Genomic DNA, 25,898 nt, shown 5'->3' with positions numbered 1-25,898 from the left:
AAACACATTAATTCGAAGTTAATTTTGGGCTTCAAGTAATAGCACATTATTAATGGCATTTTTTGTAGTGTCTCTCATCTTTGTGGTTTAAATCTCACATCCCTTTTATCCTACTAAGTTCCAGTTAGCTCAATTGGTAAATCTCTGATGGTTGTATAAGAGATCTGGGTTCAATCCTTGCCTATACCCAAAATTGATTAGTGTCTTGGTCTGATGATAAAGAGCTATCATCAGGAGCGGACGTCATAGGTTGAAACTCTCTAAAAAAAACAGCCCTTTTATCCTATTTTTTGTATTTTACTTTATGTCTCATTAATCACAAATTGCTACATATTCTATTTTTCTTTCCTTATAAAATAACCAAAATTTAAAAGGAGGAAAAAATATATTCGAACAAATGGTGAAATTGTGATTGATAAAACATAAAATTGAACACAAAAAATGAAATAAATGATTTTTATTCAATTTACGGTTAACATATGGTCCTCTATTATATAAATATTATATTTGGTTTATTGTGATACTAACATTTCAATAATAAAGACAAAGACATCCTATAAAATAAATAAGACAAAGACAAAGAAAAAAGCAAAAGACGTAATTGTCAATAATTTTCTATAATTGACGTAAGCCATAAGATCGAACTACGTTAAATTCACGTTTCTCTCTTTGTTACTTGAAATCTTAAAAAGAAATGTGTACTTCATTTATTTTAAAATATGACTTTATTTTGGGTTTAATTAGAACCAAAACTTATAATTAAATCTCGTTAGTCAAAATTTTTCTTTTTATATAAAAAAAAATCTCATTCCCTCACTTAATTTATTATCTTGCTTAAAAACAATAAATAAATTGAAACTTACTTGTGAGAGAGATGTGATGATTGACGGTGCCGTACTGTAGTATATTTTGAACTTTGCTTTGTTTTTTTCTTTTTAGGGACCCAGAATCACATGCATGTATAAATAGTGAAAACTAAACAAAATTAGAAACTCGGGTGTGAAAAAGGTTCATAAACTTTCTAATTAGTAAACATGGGATCCATCATGGGGTCCATGTGAGGGGCTTGATGTCATCATGATGATATTGATATATATGGTACCAGACAACAATGTAGACACGGAAAATGCTGGGATTATTGAAAATGACACAATTTTTGTGGCATAACTTGGTGGGAGTTATGATTAATGAAGGTATATTTTTATATGGCTTACAAACACATCTTTATCTATTATAATTTATTTTGTGACAAATTATGACATAAAATTGTGTCATTTTCAATGATACTGGCACAACTCATGTAGCCACGGGTGATTGTAAAGAGAGGCAAATCTTATTGGCTGGTAAAATCAAAGTCAAAATTTTCCCAAATACTAGGTCTGTCTAGGTTGATTTGGTTTTATTTATTATATTTATTTATTATGAATAAATAATAATCAGTACCATCCAATTAGACAATAGATTTTCAAAGTGGCAACCCCTATTGGCTGGTAAAAACAAAGTTAAATTTTTCCCATGAACAAAACAAGGTTGAATTAATAAAAAAAACAGAGCAAATTTGGTTGGTGTATGTTATCAATCTTTGACTGCAATCTCTGACCATTCCAGTTTTGTAGGCATGACCACTTAAACTGACAAAGTTTCAAAAATCATATCCAATTTATGGATTGATGCATGATATATTTAACCCACTTTTCTATACATTTTTTTTGTTGTTGCATTTTTAACTTTTTTTATTTTATTTTATTTTAATGCTTGAGATTGAAAGTTATTTTTTTCAACTTTTAATTTTAGTCATTAATTACAGTTACATTAAATGAAATACCTTAGATATTACACTTAATCTCAATCTCCAATTTACTATAAATTGTATGAGCACGAAATGTCAATGACGTATGCTTAGAAGGATTTCATTACTTTCATGTTCTACAAAAAAAAAATCTTGAATATTAAAGCCAATCTATCATATCTAACAGTCCTTAATTTTCTCATGCTAGAAATTGGGGTTGGCATGTGAAAGTAATTATGTCGCTTAATTACAAATTTATAATACACAATGATAAGGACCAATTTACTTGGTCTTAATGTACTGGAATAATTGTTATGAAAACTTTATGTCCCTAGACAAACTTCACGAGATCTATGCTTTTTTTTTGTTGAAATTTGGATAAAGTTAAATTGTTGTTTGAGACCATGATACTTTGTCAAATATCTCAAAGAAAGAAAAATAGTTGATTGAGACAATGAATAAATAATTAAATACTCAAAAATTAAGACAATCTTTAAACTTTTGCGTGCAAAAGACTTATAGGTGATCACGTCTACTAGTAGTAACTAGAAACTACTCTCAACTCAAATTAGTTAGGAAATAGGGTTAAATACTTGTTAACAGCATATTGTCTTCTTTTTAAAGAGTTTCGTAACTCATTAACATAGCCTAGTGTTTCTAATTAAACATCCCAAGTTTGAATTCCTCCTCCCCACTTAATAAATCAGGGGTGTCCAAGGGTCGAGTTTTTTCCCAACCTGCAACTGACCCATACAAGATCAGGTGGATTGTTTTTTAACCCGCAACCAACCCGTTACAGTAACAGGTTTGTTGTTTCGAGTTGCCGGATGAAAGACGTCGGTTTCAGGTGAACCCAATCTTCACCAGAATCCAGCGAATCGCCGCGAGATCTCGCTAGATCCGGTGAGATCTTGCCAGATCCATCCAAGATCCGATGAGATCTCATCGGATCCGGCGAGATTTTTGCCAAATCTTGATGAGAAATCACTGATTCAACCAAATCTGGTGTTTATTATGCCAAAAATCGACGGATTTAAGTGAAAAAGTGGTTGAAATTTGGAAAAAATGATCAGATTTTATGGTCTTCAGGCGGGTTGGGTTTCACGGCTTTTAGAGGAAGAGATCTGAAACCCAACCCGCTAGCATCAGGTTTTTGGAGCTAGGACCCGAGTCTGACCGCCAAAGCAGTCGAATCGGGTGGGGTGGGTTAGGCTGGTTGATTTGGACAGCCCTAAATAAATGTATTAAAATTTTGTATTTTTTAACTTAAATTTTTTAAAATTTATATAATATATATATATAATTAAAGATGTTTGACTTTTGGTTGACCTCATGATATTTTGCATTTTTGAGGTCTTGCAATTTGCACATCAATATTCTAATATATAAATATTTTTAATCAAGTTTAAATCATATTTTATATTTAAACCCTTACTTAGAATCTTGTCCCATCATAATTTCTTAAATTTTCTTTAGAGAGTTTCAACTTATGACATTTACTTCCAATGATAGTTCTTTATTATCATACAAAAGCACCAATTGGTTTTTTTGAATCCCAGATCTCTTATTCAACCATAAAAAAACTTATCAGTTGAACTAATTAGAACTCACATATTTTCTTTAAATAGAATATTTAGTTTTATATGAAGTAAAATACAATTTTGATTCTTAAGCTTTACTAAAAATTTGTTTATCATCCCTAAATTTTAAAATTTTATTTTTCGTCCCTAAACTATTGAAAAGATCGTTTTTTCATTCCTAAATAATTGAAAATGTTTCATTTTATGTTCTTAAACTTTAAAAATATACTTTGCATCCCTAAGCTATTGAAAAAAAAAAGAAATTTAGCCCTTATTTTGTCTACAAATTTGGTTGTAACCGATGACTACAACTCCCATTAACAAAATTAATATGACTACATATTTTGAAAATTTAATCATTGAATTGCGTATTCTTTATGTTATTAACACACATATTAAATTTTATATCAATTGGATTTTATTTACTATTTGATTTATAAACTTATTTTTCATACATAATTTTAGGTGAAATATAAAATTTCAATTGATGATATAGTTATTGATCTTCAACTTTCTGAAAATTTTGCAAGCATTGAAAAAAATAATCAATAGTTAATTTATCAAAATTAACATCCAATAAAAATATATTGAGTGGATTTGTAGTCATCAACTATAACTAGGTTAATGTGTAATCAAACTTTGTCCTAAAAAAAACACTCTTTATAAAGTTACAGATGAAAAAATGACATTTTTAAAGTTGAGATTAAATTCTATAAGGATGTGGTGTAAAACCAAAGTTTTACTCCTCTAATCTCAACATGCTACATCATCATATTACATATTAAAAAATAGGCACAACCACACTCAATAAATTTTAATACCCATTTGAAAATCCAACTTAACTATAAGTTTATTGAGATGTTATTATATGTGGTAAGATGTATTGAGTTTTAAGTAAAAAATTGATATGGTAATCTCTTATTGGATGATGTATAATATGGGTTTTACGCCTCATTCTTACCAAATTCGAATTCTTTAAAGTTTAGAAATTTTTTATTTTTTAAAAAACCTTTAAAGTTTTAGAGATGAATAACAAACTTTTGGTAAGATTTAGAAACCAAAATAATATTTTAATATTATAATAAATATCTATTAATAACTACCATTATTATATATTTAATAATTACTACCATAATTATCAAATTCATATTTAATATTCTATATATACACAAAAACAATCAAAATGAATGTCAATTAATAACTATTATAATTTTTTAATTTCAAATTAAATACAAAATAAAAGAGAAAACATTATTTCTTACACAAAAATATAAAATCATATTTTATTAAAAAAAATTATTCATTGCACGGATACTAACTACTAGTATTCATAAAATTATGTGAAAGATGGGAAAGGATGGTGGGAACAATAAATACGCATTGGGAAATACAATTCAAATTATTAAAGAATCCTAAGCGAAATTGTAATAAATAGGGCCATTTGAACATATTTATGGGTTTCTTCAATTTTCAACCTCACCCATTTAAGTTTCGACACCAATATCCCACCACTCGTTTTCTCAAATGCATTTTATATTGAACAAAGTTTCTCTTCAAACTAGTTTAGAGAGAAACTTTACAAACTCCTCGTATATTTTTATATTGAGTATGAATTTTGAAAATATAACCATTAGATTGCATGTTCTTATTATATTCTTCATGCATGTAAAATTTCAAGAAGATCAAAGATCAATTACTATCTCATCAAACAAATGTTAAGATAACAAATTTTTATGATCTAAAATTGTGTATAAAAAATAAGCATATTGATCAAATAGTAAATAATACCTAATTTGAACGAAATTTGATATGCATGTTAAGAACATAAGGAACATAATATTTAACGATTAGATTTTTAAAATTCACAAAAAAAAAGAGATATACAAAAAGTTTGTAGAGTTTCTTTTTAAACTAGTTTGAAAAGAAACTTTGTCCTTTTCAATTTCCTTTGAATATAAAATGTGAATTGAAATTGGATGTGACAACTGACAAGAATGTTCCCATGTGTTCCAGACTTCTAGTGGCTCAAAATTAAATGCATCACCTCCTCTTACTATTATTTTCTTTTCTTTGGTTAGTGTCCTCATGTGAATCATTCACATGCTTGAGATGTGGTTTCATGTTCCCCATCCAACGCACCTATATTTTTAGGTCTGTGCCAATTTTCCCTGGGTCCCATTGAAAGATTAGAATTTTCTGTCTCCCCCATGTGTATGATTCACATTCTATATTTCCTTTTTTTATATAATTTTAAAATCAAGTGGTAGAAGAACCTACAAAGTCTATATATCAAGCCCATAATTTATACGTATACTTTGTGTCAGATCTTGCAAACAATAATGTTAGGATCTCTCAATGCACCTCTAAATAAAATCATGTACAGTAATCCTATATTGCAATTCTTACTGACAAATTAATGTTTTGATCTAATGATAAAAAAACATAATCATAAAAAACGGATATCATAAATTGAAATTATATATTTTTTTTTAAATACTAATACACCATTGCAATTTTTTTTGTTGTTGAATATATATAGCTGCAATTTGGTTTGACACTCGATAATTAAGTCATTTAACAGTTGACCTAGTTTATTTAAAATCTAATTAAATTACCTATACAATAGCATTCCATTAGACATCTAATTGGTTATGATCTATGAAGTCAAATTCATGGATTCCAAATTGATGAGGACCCCGTAGCTTTTGCTCCCCTTTGTGATGAAAGTCTTCCCTTTATGAAAATCAGAAATTTTCCTTTTGCCTCTTACAAGCCCCCTATATATAATTAAAAATAAAAATAAAAAAATGAAAACGAATGAGAACGACCGAATGAGAATACAAATGTCATGTTTTTCCAAGTTTCTTTGTAGTAGATAGGGCCTAGTTGGCGACTTAAGAATTCAATGAGAACCTAAGTTAGCACCTGCACTATCCTGAAATTTTCAGTAACCATCTTTTTTTCTTTTGTACTCTTTTTATATAAATACCTTGAGCTCACTAATCGCACAATACTTAGTATAGGTTCTTTTTTTGTAATTTATTTTTGACTTGTAGGCACAGCTACTAAGATTTATCACATTTAAAAAGTGATGAAAGAGATATAATGCAAAAAAAAGCACACTATGCTGCATGTCATTTCAAGATCATAGATGCTAAAATAATTCAATATAATATTTACCCGATTCTAGTGAGTGAATCAATGCATTCTTGTAAGAAAATGGTAGATATTCAGCAAGAAGTAAAAATAAAAAAAATAAAAAGAGAAAGAAGGAAGGAAAATGGTAGCCCTACAGGTTTTGTTCAAATCCTCTTTTAGTCTATTATCAGGGCATATTACAAAGAAAAAGTAGGCAATACCTTCCCTTTTTCCATTGACATATGTGGTGTGTACAATCACTTGTTCTTTTTTTTTTCCCACTCTACAAGTTGGTACGATAGAGGCTAATTAATTTAGTTAATTAGGCAAATGATGCAAGATATGAAGAGATTTAACTAAGTTAGTTAAGTTCTAACTAATACTCATCTCGTCTATTGGCTTTTCGTCTTTTGGATGGATGTAATATGTAAAATGTTATTTACTTGTAAAATTAAGTAATTAAAAAAGTTTAACCTTGTCAAGAGCCTTATAGCTCAATTTTTGGCATCTTCCAATGATTTTAATCGAGACATCCAATATTCAAATCCTCATTTTCCTAACTATCAAATTATTCCCCAAAAATTGATATTTTTTTATTATTTTTGTATTTATTAAGTTTGTTTAGAAATGATAACAACAAATTGTATCAATGATTTAGAAACTCAAATAAAATTCATAATAGTTATAGAGTTATATGCAACAAAAAATTGCAGCCTGTTCAATAAATTTACAAAAATAGAACAAGAAAAGAAGAAAAAAGATATTCCTAGAGAAATTAAGGGATTTAAAAAAAAAAATGCAAGAACCACAAGCACCAAGAATATAACCTTTCATCAACTTTTTTTTCTATTAATAGTGATGTGTAGGAATAACATGTGTTAACCATTGTTTTAGAGAAGATTATTAGGAATAATGTCAATTGGAAGCAAAGATTGGTGGCAGCAGTATCATCAATGTTATCAAAGAATTTTATAATTGATGGTTAGAAAAAGGCCTTGATAATTTATTCCCTATCACAAACTAAAAGAAATATATATATATTTTGAGAAAGAAATGGTCATTCAATTAATCATAATAATAAAGCATCCTGACACAAGGCTTCCAATGATGGTGCAGGAAAATCCTTCATCCAATACAAATCATCGTCTAAATTTCTAGCATGTTGAGCAAGAACATATGCTACCTTATTACCTCTCCTCCTAATCCTACTAGTCGTAGCCCACTATAAACCGTAGATCAAATGACGAATATCATTTACCACATTGCCTAGGAAAGAAAAGTTAGCCACAGATGAAAAGATGGCTTGGATGACATTGACATTATCTCTCTCTATCAATGGTCTAGAAATATTTAAAAAGAAATAAAGAAAAGTAAAATGCATAAAATATTGTTTGATTTTCACCGAATATACCAATCACTTTGTGAATATTCGACAAAACACTAGATATTAAGTAACTGTTCGGTGCATAACACGTAGGCGGGGATAGCTCAGTTGGGAGAGCGTCAGACTGAAGATCTGAAGGTCGCGTGTTCGATCCACGCTCACCGCATTTTTGTATTTAACAAGTTAATAACAACCAAAACAGGAAAAAGTAATTGCTAGCTGGCCCACTTGTGAGCTTCTTTTTTTTTTTTTTTACACAGAGTGAACTTTTATTTTGAAACTAAATATTTTAGTGCTATTTGATTGTGTCAATGACATGAAAACTTTTTTTTTTTGAATAATTGATAGTTATAATAATTGAGATGGGGATTTGAACTATTGTTCTCCTAATGAACGAGCGAGAGTAAATTATTATTTTCTTAATGCTTGTTTACGAGAGATTATTTCTATCGGTTTATTGAGCTTAAAATAGGCTCAACAAAAGTACAAGTATACCTAGAAAAATTAGAACTTTAAAAAGTTATACATAAGCCAAAACCGAAACAACTAGTTATAGTAGGCATGAAGGATTTCAGTTATGCACCTAATACATGAATTTTGCTGTTGGACTTGGATAAGGACAGGTCCTAATAATCATCAGAGTGAAAACTAGGCATGATTTTTGCTTAATGGAAGAGCAAAAATAGGGCTACTATTATCAATATTTCAAGAACTTTAGAATTTATGGGGTCGATCAGCATGGTATTTATCCTCAAAATTGTCCTGTTGATGATGTGAATAGACTCCCCATTCTAGATATATATAAAAATTAGTTTACTTATGTGTATCAATTATCATGTCTTTCTCAATTATCTAAGTATGAACCAACTAATTCTTTAATCCATTGTAAGAGCCACATGCCAATGATTGATTTCTTCGTATTGGAAACAAGTTATATATTAGGACCTAAACTTATGCTTAATTTAGATTAATAGTTGGTTACGTGAATGATTTTAGCTGATCTCTATGTAATTTTATAAATGTTCCGTCTGTTAAATGACTTTTGGTTTTGAATTCAAACAAACGGATAAAGAAAGTTTTGAAACTAGTATATGCTTGTGAATGTTCATGGAAAGTCAAATTTTTCTTTGCTTTGGCCCATTGTATAACTTCGTGTTTTTTGTCATTTTCATTACGACAGAATTAGTTAGTGTAAGTTATTCCCTCATTGATTTCTTTTTGACTTTGTAACTTATGAACAAGTGATTATAAGATATTTTATTAAGAGAAACCTCGAAATAAAAAGTTTGTCTTGGAGCAAATAGATATTGGGTTCAAAACTCACCTACATAATAGACTAACTGGTGTTTTGGCCTAACAATAAAAATTAAAGTGAACGATATAAGTTGAAATTCTCTCATATTTATCCGTTTATCAAAACAAAAATAATTAACTTTGTTAAAGAATTATAAAAGACCATTAAGGGTCCGTTTGGATAGAACTTATTGCTGAAAACTGAAAACTGAAAACTGAAAACACTGTAGCAAAATAATTTTAAAATGTGTGAATAGTACCGCGGGACCCATTTTTAATGAAAAAGTTGCTGAAAAGTGAAATTTGTGGGTCCGTGAACAGTGCACAAATGCACTGTTCACAGAAAATTGGGTCAACACTTGCGGCTGGAGGAAAAAAAAAAAAAAAAAACCAAAACGCGGACGCAGAAACGCCTATCCAAACTCCACCTAAGTGTTTGTGTGGGGAGTAAGAGTCGGGATTCAAGTCTCTTAGAGGGAGTTTCATAGACATAAACACTTAGATTATGCTAGAGTAGAATTTTTATCTTCTATAAAAAAAAATTCATAATTTAATTTTCAAACAATAATCTAAAAAAAAAAAAAAAAAGCATTCTTAATATTCAACATTGACATCTTCAAAAAGTCCTATGGATTTTCCTTGGTTCACATAATACAACGAGAATTGGATTGCCAAGCAATCTGATTCGGATGACGTACAAACACTCCTCTCCATGAAAACAATAAGATTTGTATACATCCACGTTAAGATGTCACAATTGTCAAGAGTAGTTAAGAAAACTTTTCCATTTTCACCAATGCATCATTAATAGGTCTGCCAAATTTTCTTAGGACTCATACTAGTAAAAGATTAGAATTTTCTATCTCCCCCTTATGATTCACATTTCATATTTTCTTTAAAAAAAAATTAAGTAGTAGAAAATCCTAAAGTCTATAACACACAAACTCTCACCCCACAAAATTGGATCAAGTCCATAATTAATTTGTATATTTTGGCTTGGTTTGGATAGCTGAATGCGTCTAGCGTTCAGCGTTTCCAACCTTTTTTTTTTTTTTTTTTCTCTTCCATGGAGAGGTTTCAAGCAGCGACAATCAGCACTATTCATCACTGTGCTGGTACTGTTCACGAACAGTACACTCACTTTTCAGTTTTTTTTTAAAATGGAACCGCGGTACTATTCACACATTTAAAAATTATTTTGCTACAGTGTTTTCAGTTTTCAATTTTCAACTGCATCGAAACGGACCATTTGTGTCAGATGTTGCAAACAATGCTAGAATAAATATAGGTTTGGATCTCAATGCACCTCTCTAAATAAATCATGTGGAGTAACTCCACATTGCAACCTTTACCGACTAACAATACTAATACGCCACTGCAATTTAGTTTTAACACTCAACAACTAAGATGTTTAAAGGTTAACCTTTGAAATTCATGGATTCCAAATTGATGAGGACCCCATTGCTTTAGTTCCACTTTGTGATGAAATTCTTCCCCTTATGTAAATTAGCAATTTTTCTTTTGCCTTAAAGTCAAAAAGAAAATTCCATAAATGTAAAATAACGACTGGGAATACAAATGTCATGCTTGTCCAATGAATACAATGAGAAACTAAGTTAGCACCTGCACTATCCTGAATTTTTCAGTAACCATCTATTTTCTTTTGTCCTCTTTTATTATAGTTTTTTTTTTTTTTTTGTAATTTCTTTTTGACTTTAAGGCAAAGCTGCTAAAATTTATCACTTTGAGAAAGTGATGAACTCATGAAAGAGACACTATGCGAAAACAAAAAACACATGCTGCATGTCTTTTCAACATCGTAGATGCTCATCAAATAATTCAATATAATGTTTCAGTACTTGATTCTAGGGAGGGAATCAATGCGATCTTGAAAAAAATGGTAGCTACTTTGCTTCTTCGTTCTAATAGGGTCTAAAATAGGATAGTTAGTATCTGTTAAAATAGAATAAAGTTTAAAAGAAAAATCACAAAGAAAAAGCAGGCATTACCTTTTCTATTTCCATTGACATATGTAGTACATTTTCTCTTTTCCCTCTTACAAATTGGTCCCAAAGAGTCCAATTAATTTAGTTAATTAGGCAAATCATGCAAGATGTGATTAAAAAAGTTTGAAGCTTTGTAGCTTAATTGTTGGCACTACCTCAACGGAGATATTCAGGATTCAAGTTCTTCTTCCTTCAACTATTGACTTATCAAAAAAAAAATTTTTTGACTTTTTTTATTTAAAAAAATTATTTATAGTGTTATATGCAACAAGAAATTGCAGCATGTTCACTGAATTTACAAAAATAGAAAAATAAAAAAATAAAAAATAAATTCCTAGAAAAATTGAAGGATTTAAAATTTATCACTTTGAGAAAGTGATGAACTCATGAAAGAGACATTATGCGAAAAAAAAAACACATGCTGCATGTCTTTTCAAGATCGTAGATGCTCATCAAATAATTCAATATAATGTTTCAGTACTTGATTCTAGGGAGGGAATCAATGCATTCTTGAAAAAAATGGTAGCTACTTTGCTTATTCGTTCTAATAGGGTCTAAAATAGGATAGTTAGTATCTGTTAAAACAGAATAAAGTTTAAAAGAAAAATCACAAAGAAAAAGCAGGCATTATTTTCTATTTCCATTGACATATGTGGACAAGTACATTTTCTCTTTTCCCTCTTACAGCTTGGTCCCAAAGAGTCCAATTAATTTAGTTAATTAGGCAAATCATGCAAGATGTGATTAAAAAAGTTTGAAGCTTTGTAGCTTAATTGTTGGCACTACCTCAACGGAGATATCTAGAATTTAAATTCTCCTTTCTTCAACTATTGAATTATAAAAAATAAAAAAAAGACTTTTTTAGAGAAATGGAAGGATTTAAAAAATGCAAGGAACACAAACACCAAGATTATAACCTTTCATAAAAAAATTTCTATTGATAGCAGGGGCGGAGCCAAGGGGGGGCGAGAGGGGGCAGCTGCCCCCCCTGACCTGCCCCAGAATTTGTATATAATAAAATTTTTTTTTTTTTTTTGAGAAGCTTATATAATAGTATAATAATAGAGTTTGATGTTAGAAAGCCTAAAGAGAAAAAAACAATCACCATACTAGTTGTTGTCTTTTCCTAGTGGGCCATTTAAATAGTTAAATTCACTGTTATAGAATTTCTTTGCTTCTCACAGGGTCACAATATATAATACAAACTACAAATTACAAACTGGTATTTTTTAGACATAAAAAAGGTCAATGATGAAAAAATTGAAATCACCTTCTTTTTGTGTATAGAGCATTAAAAAAATCTACTTTGTGTTCTTTCCATTCAGGATGTAAATCACAATATATGATTTAATTTTTTTTATAATGACCCACATGTATGAGATGATGTGCTAAGTTGAGGAATGTTGTGAAATTGCTGTGAATTTTTATTATATCCTTGACATGACTTATATTTTCTTCTAATTTTTTCACAGTTTCATACTCTTTCTATAAATCTTAATTTTAATTACTTAAACAAATAAAGAAACATATGCTTAATTCTACAATTTTTTTTAAAAGAATGCAAGGCACTGAAACATTAATACAACGTTATAGGTATATTATTATATTCCTAACACTCCTACATTAATTTATTTTCTCAATTTATTTTAATTTCAACATTATGTATTTAGATTTTTTTTATTTACTATAATTTGATTATTTTTGTTTTCTTTATTTTAATGATATGAAATACATACACACACATGTAGTTAATTGAGCTTATGAAAAAACATGATCATAATAATGAGTATCGAAGTGTCATTTAATCTTGCCCCCCTGAGTTGAAATCCTGGCTCCGCCACTGATTGATAGTGATGTGTTGACCAATGTTTTAGAACAATTGTTAGGAACAATTTCAATTGGAAGCAAAGATTAGTGGCAGCAATATCATCAAATGTTGTCGAAGAATTTTTATAAATTGATGGTTAGAAAAGGGCTTGACATTTTTATTCCTTATCACAAATTAAAAAAAAGATATTTAAAACGAAAAAAAAAAAGGCAAATGCATAATATATTGTTTGATTTTCACCGAATGTACGGAACCATTCACTTATTGGTGAATATTTGATGATACAGTTTTAGAGATAATTAATTGTTCATTACAAGACGTGTACGGCGGGGATAGCTCAGTTGGGAGAGCGTCAGACTGAAGATCTGAAGGTCGCGTGTTCGATCCACGCTCACCGCATTTTGTTCTTCTCCAAGCTAGCTTTTTAATAACAACTTTAGTGTTTTTTGAACACTTTTTTTCTCTTTGCTTTTGTTGTTCTCCAAGCGATTTTTAATAACAACTTTTAGTGTTATTTGAACACTTAAAAAAAAAAAAAAATTCCATAGTAATAACAAAAAAATTCCATAGTAATAATAATAATAATAATAGGGAATGAGATTTGAATTATTATTATTATAAAAACCGACAGTAGTATAAATCAAAAATGACTTAACTCTTGGATAAATAGTACAAGCTTTAAATCTCTTGATTATTATTTATTAGTGATAACAATAAGAATGGGGATTTGAACCACAATTATCCCAATAAAAAAAATGTAAACTATACCAAAATTATTTGAACATTTTTTACTCAAAAGAAAAAAAGACTACAATTAAATTTGTAGCCAAATTTTGTCATAATGATTTTGCCAAATAGTTAGTGGTCACTTTTAGATACATGTGTGATTAATGATTATTCAATTTCTACATAAATCATCAAACAAATATGTATTTTTATATATATGCACATTGTTCAAATCAAATACAGATAATGAGTAAATGTAACTGCAAATTTGTATTTATTTAGAGTGTGAGCCATATCATTGGTATTTCTCTTCATCCATGTAAAATTACAGCTATCAAAAACACAACGTAAGTTTTTATTTTTAATAAGAAAACGCGACATAGGGTTTTTTTTTTTTTTTGAGAGAGAGAGAAAACATGACATAGGTTACTATCTTCCAGTCATACAAGTATCATTTAATTCTAGGTATTAGAAATATAATAATGTATTGCAATCCAATATATAATGTAAATGATACAAAAATAAATCAAGATGCTAGATAGAATAAATTTTAAAACTAACATAAAACCAATTTCCAAAATAACATCTTTAATGACATTAAATAAATTAGAGGAAACTTTGTAGTTATATTGAAGTATAAAAGTGTATAACTATGCTAGTGTATTCAACCCAAAATAATAATAAAAATTATATATAATGGGGTAAATTTGTGAGTCAATAGATCTATATGTCTACATATGCACACTCTTCGTGCGATAGTCACTCCACAAGTATAAGTGTTTATGGAGTGTAGGAGATAAGGACCGAGGTTCAAGTCTTTAGGAGAGAGCTTCACACATATACACTTAGATTAAACTAGAGTAGAAATTCTATTTTGTATCAAAAAAATGTCTACATGAAAAATTTTCCATCTATTAATACCAGCTAGATTGAAACTATCTTCTCAAAAAAAAAAAAAAAAAAAAAAGCAATAACCAGAATTTTTTTATTTTCAAATTTCCTTGTTACAATATTGGTTGTAATTATTGATCACCGCACATCAAGCCCACAGCTTGTATGGCAAACTTTTTGAACCTCTCATTCTAATTTACATATTTGTTAACATAACAAAAATATAAATAAGTGGCAAATGGAAAAAAAACCTTGCCACCCAAATTTCCCTGTATCATAGTGACATTGTTAATCTTCCAATTAAAGAGCAATCCTCTGAACGGTCTTTGGAGCCGGACCAAAAGCCAGTCTATATATTAGCCAAACTTTATTTACAATGTGATGGTTCCTTCCTCTACTATCTTTCTTGACTGTATTGCATTCTTTAGCATCAGTACGGTGTTGAAACAACCCCCCCCCAAAAAAGCTATTTTATACCATCAACCAGCAAAAATTGAGCATTATATGGAGTGGTACTTCTAAAAACTTTTACAACTTTGCAAGATATTATTTTTAAAAAGCAATATTTTATTGGGTACATATTGGGTTATATTATTTTAATGTGTTGAAAAAACGCAGGTATAGACTTGTCAAACCTATAGTGACAGCTTTTAGGCTACGTCTAAAAACATAGCTATAGAAAACGCGATTATAGGCCAAATTGACCTATAACCACGTTTTTAGGAGCTATGACCGCGTTTTTTGTAGTATTTGGTAAAATAAAAGTTGAGATGTTAAGTATATTGTAAAATAGCATAGTATAATAAATAAAGTAGCTTTTATGATAATAAAATGAGATAATTTTTAGAAATTGAATGCTAATGCTCAAGCCTATAGGTTTAATAAGTTTTCCCCTCCAATCACAAAAAATCTCAGTCAAAGACGGACCCCCCCCCCCCAAAAAAAAGATTTATAAATATATATACACATAACATTCTATATACATATAACATTCAAAAGTTTTTTAGATTTGATTGAGTTTTTCAAATTTTGGTCCTAATAGCCCTCAATTAAAAAAAAAAAAAAACTGGTATACATATGTAATTTGAAAAAAAAAAAGATTTGCCCTGAAATATATATATATATATATTTTTGGATCTCCTCTGAAATAGCATCGAGTTCTATTTTGATAAATATATTAAAATGTTTGAGAACATTTATTTTATATATAGTATTTTGTTAAATATGAAATATATGTTAGTTTTTATTTTCATAAAAAAAAAAAAAAATTGTTTTAAGCTTTGCCCCGCAGGTTCAAATATTGGTTCCGTCTGTGATCTCAGTCACACCTGACACCAGCTTTCTTATCTTTCACACCAGCAACCCGTGGAGTGTCATTTCAATTGCTCACCAATCTCTTTAAATCTGCCAACTTCTGTTTTCTCTTCCATGGTGGAGGTGTACTCTTCCAAACCTTTGCTTTACTTTATATATGTTATTTGTAACACTTGAATGAACATTTTATCATTTGGTCCACTAAGATCCAAAAACACATGCAAAATAATAGACCATGTTCATCAGCTATGCACTTATGCTTTGATTCACCACTTCTTTCTTGGTCACCATTTCTATGCGTTAATTAAACAAGGCACAAAATTAATGAAGGTAAGGGGGAAAAAATGTTTTACAAATAAGATTCAGGAGCTGAAAGAAAAAATAATAACAAAGAGAATAATCTTAGATCTAGATGACAGAGATGTAAAACAATCCAAGCAGTCATTCTACAAGGTACAGTCTATAGTCTGAAATAAATATGGCGTTGCATCATGATTTATTTGTGTTATGTAAAGTACATTGTCAAATACATCACCCAGGCGGGGATAGCTCAGTTGGGAGAGCGTCAGACTGAAGATCTGAAGGTCGCGTGTTCGATCCACGCTCACCGCATTTTTGTTTTTGTTTTTTGTTTTTTAAATTTTGGGCTAACTAAGCCACTTTGGTTAATAGTTAAACCAATAAAAGGCCCATTTATATTTACATCATTAAACAAACGAGTCATACGTGGTCCAAACTAAAATCTATGTATTGAAACAAATGCTTAATATTGTTTGAGCTCAAACAAGAACTTAGTCCAAAATGTTTAATTTTCACACAAGTAAGCCGAAAGATTATATTACACTTTAGGGTGAAAAGACCGAAGACTTATTATTTTAGACTTAATCCAATGTTTTTGAATTCTAACAAATAGAGTCATAAGATTGAAAAGCAAATAAAATTAGTTGTTATTGAACATTCAACAAGTACAAAGACAGTTCCTCAACTTGAATATTGAGTTAACTTACTTATATAGTTCTCCTATCATTCTCCCATAACCAACACAACTACCATATCAATTGCTCATTCATTGTGTTTCAAAATCTCTGGTGGTCAAGGATTATTTTCCAAGTTAATGCTATGGGCCATGGCTATGAATATCGAGTCAATTTACTACTATAGTACAATATTCATTGTATTTCAAAATCTCTGGCTGTCAAGTACTAGTTTTTAAGTTGATGCCTGGCTATGAAATAAGGACTACAAGAACATTTATTTCTACAACAGAAAAAATTTGAAAATGTTCCAAAAACCCAAGACATTTTTAAGACTTGGTCTGTTTCTGTCTTCTAACAAACATAAGCATGAGATTGAAAGGTAAATTGGATTAGTACACCTTTAGATTAGTTTTGTATTGATTTGTTGATTAACTGAAAGTGGGTAAAAGTACAATTATATCCAGAAAAAGCAAAGCTTTACAAAATTGTACATATAATCACACTTATTGCTTAATGTACAATACTAGTAACTTAACAAGTGCAAAGACAGCAAACCATTACCTTCTTAACCAGAATATTGAGTCAGCTTACTAGTATAGTACAATATTTATTGTTTATTATACTGCCCCATAATAAACATACTACCTCTTAGCCAAAAATAATAATGATAAATAACTACCATATCAATTGGTCATTCATTGTGTTCAACTTTCAAAATCTGGTGGCAAAAAAGGGCTAATTTTTCAAAGTTAGAATACCCTATGCCTGGCTATGAAATTTGGACAAAAAGGAACGATAGTTTCTGCAACACAAATTTGAAAATGATTCATAACAGCATCAAACATATTGTCGTTATCGATATAAAAAACCCTAATTTTCACATAATCAGCAATTAAGAAACTCTACATCTTTCTCAAGCAAAAAGGGGAAGAAAAAAATAAGGGAAAAAAGAAGCAAGATTGGTTCTGAAAATAATTAAAAGAAATCAAATTCTAAATAATTTTGATCAGGGTAACCAGCAGGAGCAGCTTTGTCACTAGTTGAAGCCATAGGGCCTGGAATTTGCTCAATCTCGACTGGCTTTGGAATCTCCGGTGGGCTAGCACAACGAATCAAAGCCCAGTTTACACCTTCAAAGAAGGGATGCTGTTTAATCTCTGTTGCTCCACGTTTGTATGCCAACCTATGCTGTGGTTCTTTCACTAGTAACCCTCTTATTAAGTCTCTTGCTGAAAAGCTCACCACTGGTGACTCTGGGAATCGTAGTGGTTGACCTACAACATTGAACAAGGTGGCCCGATTCCCCGATCCCTTGAAAGGAGTCTTGCCAAACAAGAGCTCATAGAGAAAGATCCCAAAAGTCCACCAATCAACAGCACTACCATGCCCTTCACCTTTGATAATTTCCGGTGCCAAGTACTCGTGGGTTCCAACGAATGACATTGAGCGAGCATTGGTTGGCTCAGCAATAAGCTCCGGCAATGGGCTGACTTGGTTTCCCATTTCATTCTTGGGTTTCCGTTCTTTCTTGGATTTGCTTGAAAATAAACGAGGCCCAAAACATGTTGTAGGCACCACACAAGATGGTTGGATACAGGAGGGCTCAATGCAAGCTGGTTGAACACAATAAACTGTGTTCTTGCGCAAGGGTTCAGAATCAAGTGCAGAAGACTTGACTAATGTTGGGCTTACAGCACAGCGGAGGGAAAGGTCAAAATCAGAAAGCATAATGTGTCCATCTTCTCTCACAAGGACGTTTTCTGGCTTGAGGTCACGATAAACTATTCCAAGCATGTGTAGATACTCCAAAGCAAGGAGAACCTCAGCTACATAGAACCTGCATATACAGGGCCAAGAGATAACAACAATGTATCACAGTCAATTGTCAATGCAAGGAAAGAAGATTTATTGGTTTGCAACTACTGTGTGATGCAGGATAGAAGAATCCAACTCATGAAGATTTTCCTCTTGCTATGAAATTATTCTATTAAAAAGTTATAAACAACCATAGCATATCATTGATGTTGCAACAGATAAAGACAGTTGGAAACTTTTTGTTTTTGTTCTTGAACAATTAACATTATCATTAGCTTTCGATGGGAGAAATATCCCCAAGAGACTATAGAAGACAGGCACAGGTCCAGGCAACCCCAGTATAATTTGTTTTTTTGACAAATGCTTTTGCCTTTGGTGGGGAATCTGAGAGGGGAAAAAAGGAAACTAACGGGTGCTTATGAGTTATGACTCTCATTGGCAAGCCATCATGTCTTCCTTCCTCCATAGCTAGGATAAATTTTGTGACTGGTCATAAGCATGTGACAATTTGTAAATCACTTCCCAGAATGACTATATTGAAGCTCTCATATAAAGGTGATTCTCATTGTGTACAGTAGCCAGTAAGATTAAGCCACGAGCAGTAGAAAAGCTCTTCTTTGAATAAGAATTTTATGATAAGAGAATATTTCCCTTGCTTGGTGGTGATTCAAAGCACCCTTAGGTGGTGCTGCCTAAGTTTTTCAGGCAGATTCTAGGTGATGAGAGATAGGCCCCATTTTATCTTCTTTTTCCTTGTATCTATTTTTCAACCCGTCCTACATCAGTAGAGTATAAATGCTTGGCTTCTTTGTACCAAGAATCACTATCCAAAAGTTTTCCCCTCAGTTTACCTAGCCCATCACTTCACCAAATTCCTCATCTTCATGCTTGTTCATATACCTTATATTTTTCATCACACTAGGCATCTTGAGAAATACTAACTGCCAAAATGCATTTCTATAAATATCCTATCAACAATCTAGACAAACCAACCGGACAAAGTCTAGCTACAAAATTGGTTGTAGTCTAAGGCTACAACCTCACTCAATATGTTTTTATTGGGAGTGAATTTTGATAAATCCACCATTTTATTACATTTTTTTCTTATATCCTCCAAGCTTGCAAAATTACTAAAAAATAAAATATCAATAGCTACGTCATCAATAAATTGTTTAAATTGCAAGTTTTCGTAGTTTAAAATTATGCATAATATATAAGTTTATAAATCATATAGTAAATAATATCCGATTGACACAAAATTTGACAGGTATATTAAGAGCATGTAGAACATGCAATTCAACAGTTAGATTTTCAAAATATATAGTAACATTTATTTTATTGAGCAAAGTTGTAACCTTAGGCTACAACCAGTTTTGTAACTAAACTTTGTTCAAACCAACCAATCCTCTTTTTTTTTTCTTTTTTTTTGATGAGTAAAGAAAATTTTATTCAAAGTCATGAAAAGAAGTCACCTAAGTATACAGGACGTATACAGCAGGTGACCAAAACAATCAAATACACAAAAACCAACCAACCAATCCTCTTGATATGGCCGTTTGGAACAACACAATCATTATATTCCTCAAAATTAGCCTAAGTATTTTTAAAGAAGAGTGGCATCTCGTCAGTCCCTCTAATGACATTTTAAACACGTCTCCTATTGATATGACCTTTTAGCAAGAAGGCTCACCATATAATCTTATCCACCACACCCCACCCCCCTCCCCCCCAAAAAAAAGAAGACTCTTTGTATAAACTATCATGTAGAAAATCAATGATGTTTAAAAAGAATATAACCAAAAGTTTTCCTAGATGTTTAAGGCTCTATCATTGATTTTTATTTCATTTGAAAGGCATATAACTCTAAAGCTTGTCATATCAAGTATATCAACATTTCTCCTCAATGCCAATTATGCACAGCACCTAATAAAGAAAGGAGAAGTTCTTGAGAATTGATACCTAATCACTGCATATAACTTTTTATATGCAATTATCATTTCATAGAGTTCTTGCAGGAGATCCATACACGTCCACCTGATAATGTATTGTTTGCAAGAACAGTGTTTCATCATATTATAGATCAGCAAGATATCAAAATTTTATTCCACAGCATGAGACTAATACTTGCTCTCATAAATACAGAGGATCCACCTTATAACAATGAGTTTACAATAAACCAATGAAGTGAGATGACAAAGAAAATTCAATCCAACTAAATATGATATTAAAGCATGAACCAGAACTATCATTAACAAAATTCTATGCAACAATTGAACCATATAGATACTAAGTTAAGACAGGTTTCTTACTTTACTGCTTGTTCAGAAAAATGCTTCCCTGGTTGCCTCTGCCGAAGTGTGTGCAAGTCACCTCCAGGGCAGAACTCCATCACCAAACATGAAAACTTTTCTGTCTCAAAGTGGGTATACAAGGTCGGGAGGAAGGGATGGTCCAAAGACTGTAGTATCTCTCTTTCTGTCTGAGCCCGAAGCAGTTTTTTACGGCTTGCTAAAGATGCTTTGTCCATAACCTTCATTGCAAAATAACATTTTGTTCCACTCAACTCAGAAAGATGGACACTTCCAATATCTCCACAACCTAACTTCTTTAGAAGTCTAAAATGGTTCAAACCCAACACACCATCTTTTGCTCGGACAGCCTGTATGGCTTCCCATCGTATGTCATTTGCCTTGTGAGGTTTGTTAATAGTGCTACTTAAGCTGCTGCAAGTGCTTTCATCACTCACATCACTGCTTGTGCTACCTCTACAGATGCTGCTTTTCCCACTCTCAACATAATCTACACGGTCACTAATTTTGGCACTCCCACTAGTCTTCCCAAGACTGCTAGTTCCATCACTGACTTTAGCTGAAGCCGGGCTAAGTCCGTGCTCCAACGCCTTCTTTTCTTGATCAGCCCCACCTTCTAGTGAACCCTTAGTCTCCTTCACCACAGGTCTTACGCTAGCTGGCACTTGTTTTGGATCACTCAATGATAGACTTGAATCTAATTTTTTAGCTAAAGAGTTATTGGACTCCTTTTGATGAGAACTCAGTGATCCTTTTTCCTCAATGGTTTCTACAGGAACCTGCTTCAATATGATTTCTTGGACACCCTTTGGTAATTTTCTTGGAGTAACCGGCTCCGATTTGCTTGTCTTTGTAATCTGCAAGGGTGCAGGCCTACGAAAGTTTCCTTCTACTGTTTGACTACCAATTAATTTTCTCTGCTTCTCTGGAGAAGTTCTGGCACCGGATTTTGAGGCCATTGACATAATGGGAACTTCTTACACAGATCCGATTGAATATATCCATCACTCAGCACCTAATCTCACCACATAACTCCCACCATTTACTGTAACAACTATTTTCATCTCCAAGTCCATCATAGCAGGGTAATATCTACAAGAAAGCAACTAAAAAAAATCAACACTTTGCAACATACTTATAATATGCTCAAATGGAAGTTGTCAAGTTAGACTATAACCGAGCCCAAAACAAAGTAAAGGAACGCTGTTTGAGCAAGAAGAGGAACATATCAGAGATTCAGAATTGTTAGTCACCACTATAACTACGTGATCCATGTACTGGATGAAAAACCTTTACTTGACCAAACAAGCAGTTAAAAGAAAGTAAAACCATTATCTTTATTAAAAAAATCAAGGACAAAATGTGACATAAACTAAACAAAACAAAAATAAACTGCATACATACCCAGATCATAGCTCAAACAATACCAAAAAACCCACCAAGAGAGTTTGAAAATATCACCAAAATACAGGAACACAGTCATCTACCTCAAAATGGCAATCCTTTTTTTTCCATGAAAAAAACCGAACTTTCCAGAGCAAAAATGTGTAAGATCAAAGAAGCATGGAAAAAGTAAGAGAAACTCTAATGGATTTCCACATAAAAATATAGATTCTTCACTGCTCTGTCTACACAAATGAAGGCCCAAAGAGCAAAAGATAAGAACAAAGTAAAGAAGATTGATACAGATCTCCAAAAACCACAGACCCACCTCTTTGGATCCAGAAACCCCACAAAGACCCAGATGCTAAAAAACAAAATAGAGTGCAAAGAGAAGCAAAAACCCATTAAAGGGAAAAAATCAGAATACCCAGTTGAGAAAAAGTAAAGAGAAAGAAAGAAAAATAAAGGAAGCCCAAAAGGAGTAGTACCTCACAGAAAGAGTCTCAAAGATCAGAACTTTGGAGGGGTCCTTTGCTTTAGCAGAGTGGGAAAAAAGAGCACTGGCTCACTCTCTAAACTCACTTACTAAACTCATTCAGTCCCTACTGTTCAGAGAGATAAAGAAGAGCAATGTGTGAGAGAGAGAGAGAGAGAGAGAGAGAGCTCCTTCTCCTCAAATGTGTGGAGAGAGAGAAAGTGAAAGAAAAAATAAAAAATAAAAGCTTGTGTTAGAAAGGGTTGTGTCTCTGTGGGCTACCATCCATGTAATGTAAGAGAAAGAGAGAGAGAAAGAAGGGTCAAAGTTAAAAGTGGAGGCTTTTGTTTTTGTTTTTCTTTCTTTCTCTTTCTCTCTGTCTCTTTGTTTTGTTTTGTTTTTTTTTTTTTTTTGATTAATTTCTCTCTCTCTTTCTCTCTGTCTCTTTGTTTTGTTTTGTTTTTTTTTTTTTTTTGATTAATTTCTCTCTCTCTCTCTCTCTCTCTCTCTCTCTTTTTAATTTGTGTGTTTGGAGGGTTCAATTATTTCAATGTATTTTGTTCCTAAACTGAAGGTCTGAATCAACATATGGGCCTCCAAAGGCTCCAACCTGTCCCCTCATGTTTTCTGCCTTTTCGAGCTTCCCATTTTAGGCTTCAATTTTTTTCGGATTGACCATTGTCTCCCCCATCACTTTTTATTAATCTTTTCTAGATTTTTAGTACTTTAATCAAATATATTTTCATATCAATACAATTTCAAATACTACTTTGGATATATATATATATATATATATATACATAATTTGGCATTTTTTAAAATAAAATAATAACTTCTCATAACAGAGATAAATATATTCATAATAGAAAATCTTATCATTTTCACTAAAAAAATATATCAATAACTGATTAATTAGTATTTTAATAGATACAAAACATAAAATTTTATATATATATATATATTATTTTATTATACTGATCTCAGTATTAGTATGAAAAAACCAATGGTTCTGGTCCGTACGGAACGGTAGTTAAAAATTTTTAAGAAATGAAAGCAACATTACATTCATGTATTACATGAGTAAGATGACCTATTACATGAAAATGCCACCCAAACATTAATTTGACTAGAAAGAGGCCCCTTTCTGCTTTTTTTTTTTTTTTTTTTGGTCTATTGATAATCAAGCAATTGGGAAAACTCTTCATAACAATGTAACTTAATTATAGGGGATTGATTATGATGGACGGCTAGGATGGGTTTATTGAAAAGTCAAATAGATGGCCCCATTGATCAAAAGTCATGTGTGGAGAGGTGGGAATGGATCATTATTGGGTTGGGGTTTTGGTGCAATGATTGATAGAAATTATATGGTTACTGTCTGGCCACTTTTATTTTCTTTTATATTAAGAACTAATCACACAGTTCAGTTCAACAAAAAAAGAATTAATCACAAATATTTTATCCTAAAGAAGGAACCAAATCATATATATCACCTATAATGTCAATATCACCCCATCTCTAAAGCACATTCAAGTGTTTATATTATTATTTATATATAAAAAAAGTGTTTGTATTATCAAAAAACCACCTCAATGTTGTAAATTTTGTTATAAAGTTAATTGGATATACTAATTAATTATTTTCTAAGCAGATTAATATTAGCAAAAAAAGGTTAAATGAAAATGAAACTAAGAAAAGGCCAAGAAAAGAGAGAGAGATCATTGGCTCATAGCCTCCTTGGGATTCCTGAATTGGCTGGTCATGAATAACTCTAGGCTAGATTTTTTACAACCATTTTTGGCACCGGTTTCCTCATAAAATATAAAAGTCACTTAGCAGAAAGGGAACCAATGAAAGTTGTGTGCAATATCTCCTTTCAGAAGGTACTCTGTACAAGCCTGAAGTCACACTCCAATATCTAAGAGGAAGTGCACAACTCAACGTTGAATATAGTCACCACAAAATCCACATTCAAAATCCCACAGTATCTAAAAAATGTGGTGGAATGAAATTATCACCACAACCCGTGCCCTTCAACAGAGTTTCTGTCTGTCTAGGAATGTTTTGCCAAAGAAACCCAACATCACAATCTTTCCAATTTGATTTGATTCCTCACCTCTTTGGCAAGCATGGACAGCTCACTTGCTATAATAAATACTCCAAATGGAAGATGAGTAAAATTTTCTTAATGGCAATTGAAATTATGTCTGTACTCTATGGTTGGTAGCAAAATTGCTTGCTCACCTAGAACATAAAAGGGACTGCTTTTTTTTTGGATATTTCATTCTGTATATCTGCTGGTGATTCTAAATTAAATGTGGCTTGGATTAGTTTTTTTGTGAAGACTTTATTTGCTAATTTATTGAAAGTTTTCAAAAACATAATTGTACTTTAAAATGATGAGTTTTAAAAAGATGTGCATAACTAAAAAATTTACCAACTGACATAATAATAAATGTAATTTATACCACTTCAACAAATAAATAAAATATAAATTACTCTTTTTTTGTGTTTTATTAATAGGTGGATAATGAAGGAATGGAAGAGAAGGTGAGATTCTAAATACAAATGTAGAGCACTACAAAAGATGTCACTAGCACTATACTATTACTTGAACCTTACATTTTTGTGTATTGATGATAGGGGTGGCTCCAAAAAAAATTTCAGGGTGGTAATTGTAAAACTTAAATTATACAAAATCTAATAAAAAGATAACTTCATATATTGACAAAAAAAAAAAAATACAGACACTCAAATATACAAAAGTTTTATAATTTCCTTTTATGAGTTTCTTATTTTGAAATCATTGCAAGATAATTTTATTATCAATGCTGTAAGCTACATTTATTTTAAAGTTGAAAGACAAATATATTGTTATCAACTAGGCTTTTTCTTTTTGTTTGTAAGGACCTACTATATTATTAAGTAGACCAAAGTTTTAGAATAAAACTTGGCTACAAACTTAGTTAGGCTACAACTCTCATTAAACA

The 25,898-nt window shown here is 31.2% G+C and overlaps 1 protein-coding gene and 3 non-coding genes across 9 annotated transcripts; 3 read left to right on the top strand and 1 right to left on the bottom strand.

Moving 5' to 3' along the window:
* The first annotated feature begins 7,984 nt into the window (after positions 1-7,984).
* TRNAF-GAA (transfer RNA phenylalanine (anticodon GAA)) lies at positions 7,985-8,057 on the top strand. Its single transcript has one exon. It is a non-coding gene; the product is annotated as a tRNA-Phe (tRNA).
* Positions 8,058-13,344: 5,287 nt separating this feature from the next.
* On the top strand, positions 13,345-13,417 carry TRNAF-GAA (transfer RNA phenylalanine (anticodon GAA)). Its single transcript has one exon. It is a non-coding gene; the product is annotated as a tRNA-Phe (tRNA).
* A 3,071-nt stretch (positions 13,418-16,488) lies between these two features.
* TRNAF-GAA (transfer RNA phenylalanine (anticodon GAA)) lies at positions 16,489-16,561 on the top strand. The gene has a single exon. It is a non-coding gene; the product is annotated as a tRNA-Phe (tRNA).
* A 1,164-nt stretch (positions 16,562-17,725) lies between these two features.
* Positions 17,726-23,272, bottom strand: LOC142639268 (serine/threonine-protein kinase D6PK-like). 6 transcript variants are annotated; one of them, XM_075813435.1, is made up of 4 exons: positions 22,922-23,272; positions 21,051-22,142; positions 20,701-20,775; positions 17,726-18,763 (listed from the first exon to the last, which is right to left on the bottom strand). In XM_075813435.1, the coding sequence occupies exons 2-4, from the start codon at positions 22,013-22,015 to the stop codon at positions 17,902-17,904; spliced, it is 1,902 nt and encodes a 633-aa protein (XP_075669550.1). In that variant the 5' UTR covers positions 22,016-22,142; positions 22,922-23,272; the 3' UTR covers positions 17,726-17,901. The 6 variants fall into 6 exon arrangements, with proteins under 6 accessions (XP_075669550.1, XP_075669551.1, XP_075669553.1 ...); XM_075813436.1 differs by having other exon boundaries at positions 21,051-22,156; positions 22,922-23,165; XM_075813438.1 differs by lacking the exon at positions 22,922-23,272 and adding an exon at positions 22,762-22,806.
* Between the last annotated feature and the right edge of the window lie 2,626 nt (positions 23,273-25,898).

This window comes from Castanea sativa, chromosome 6 (assembly GCF_040712315.1).
Source record: "Castanea sativa cultivar Marrone di Chiusa Pesio chromosome 6, ASM4071231v1".
Classification (NCBI taxonomy): Eukaryota; Viridiplantae; Streptophyta; class Magnoliopsida; order Fagales; family Fagaceae; genus Castanea; species Castanea sativa.
Note: the sequence above shows the minus strand (reverse complement) of the source record. Positions and strands in the feature narration are given on the sequence as shown.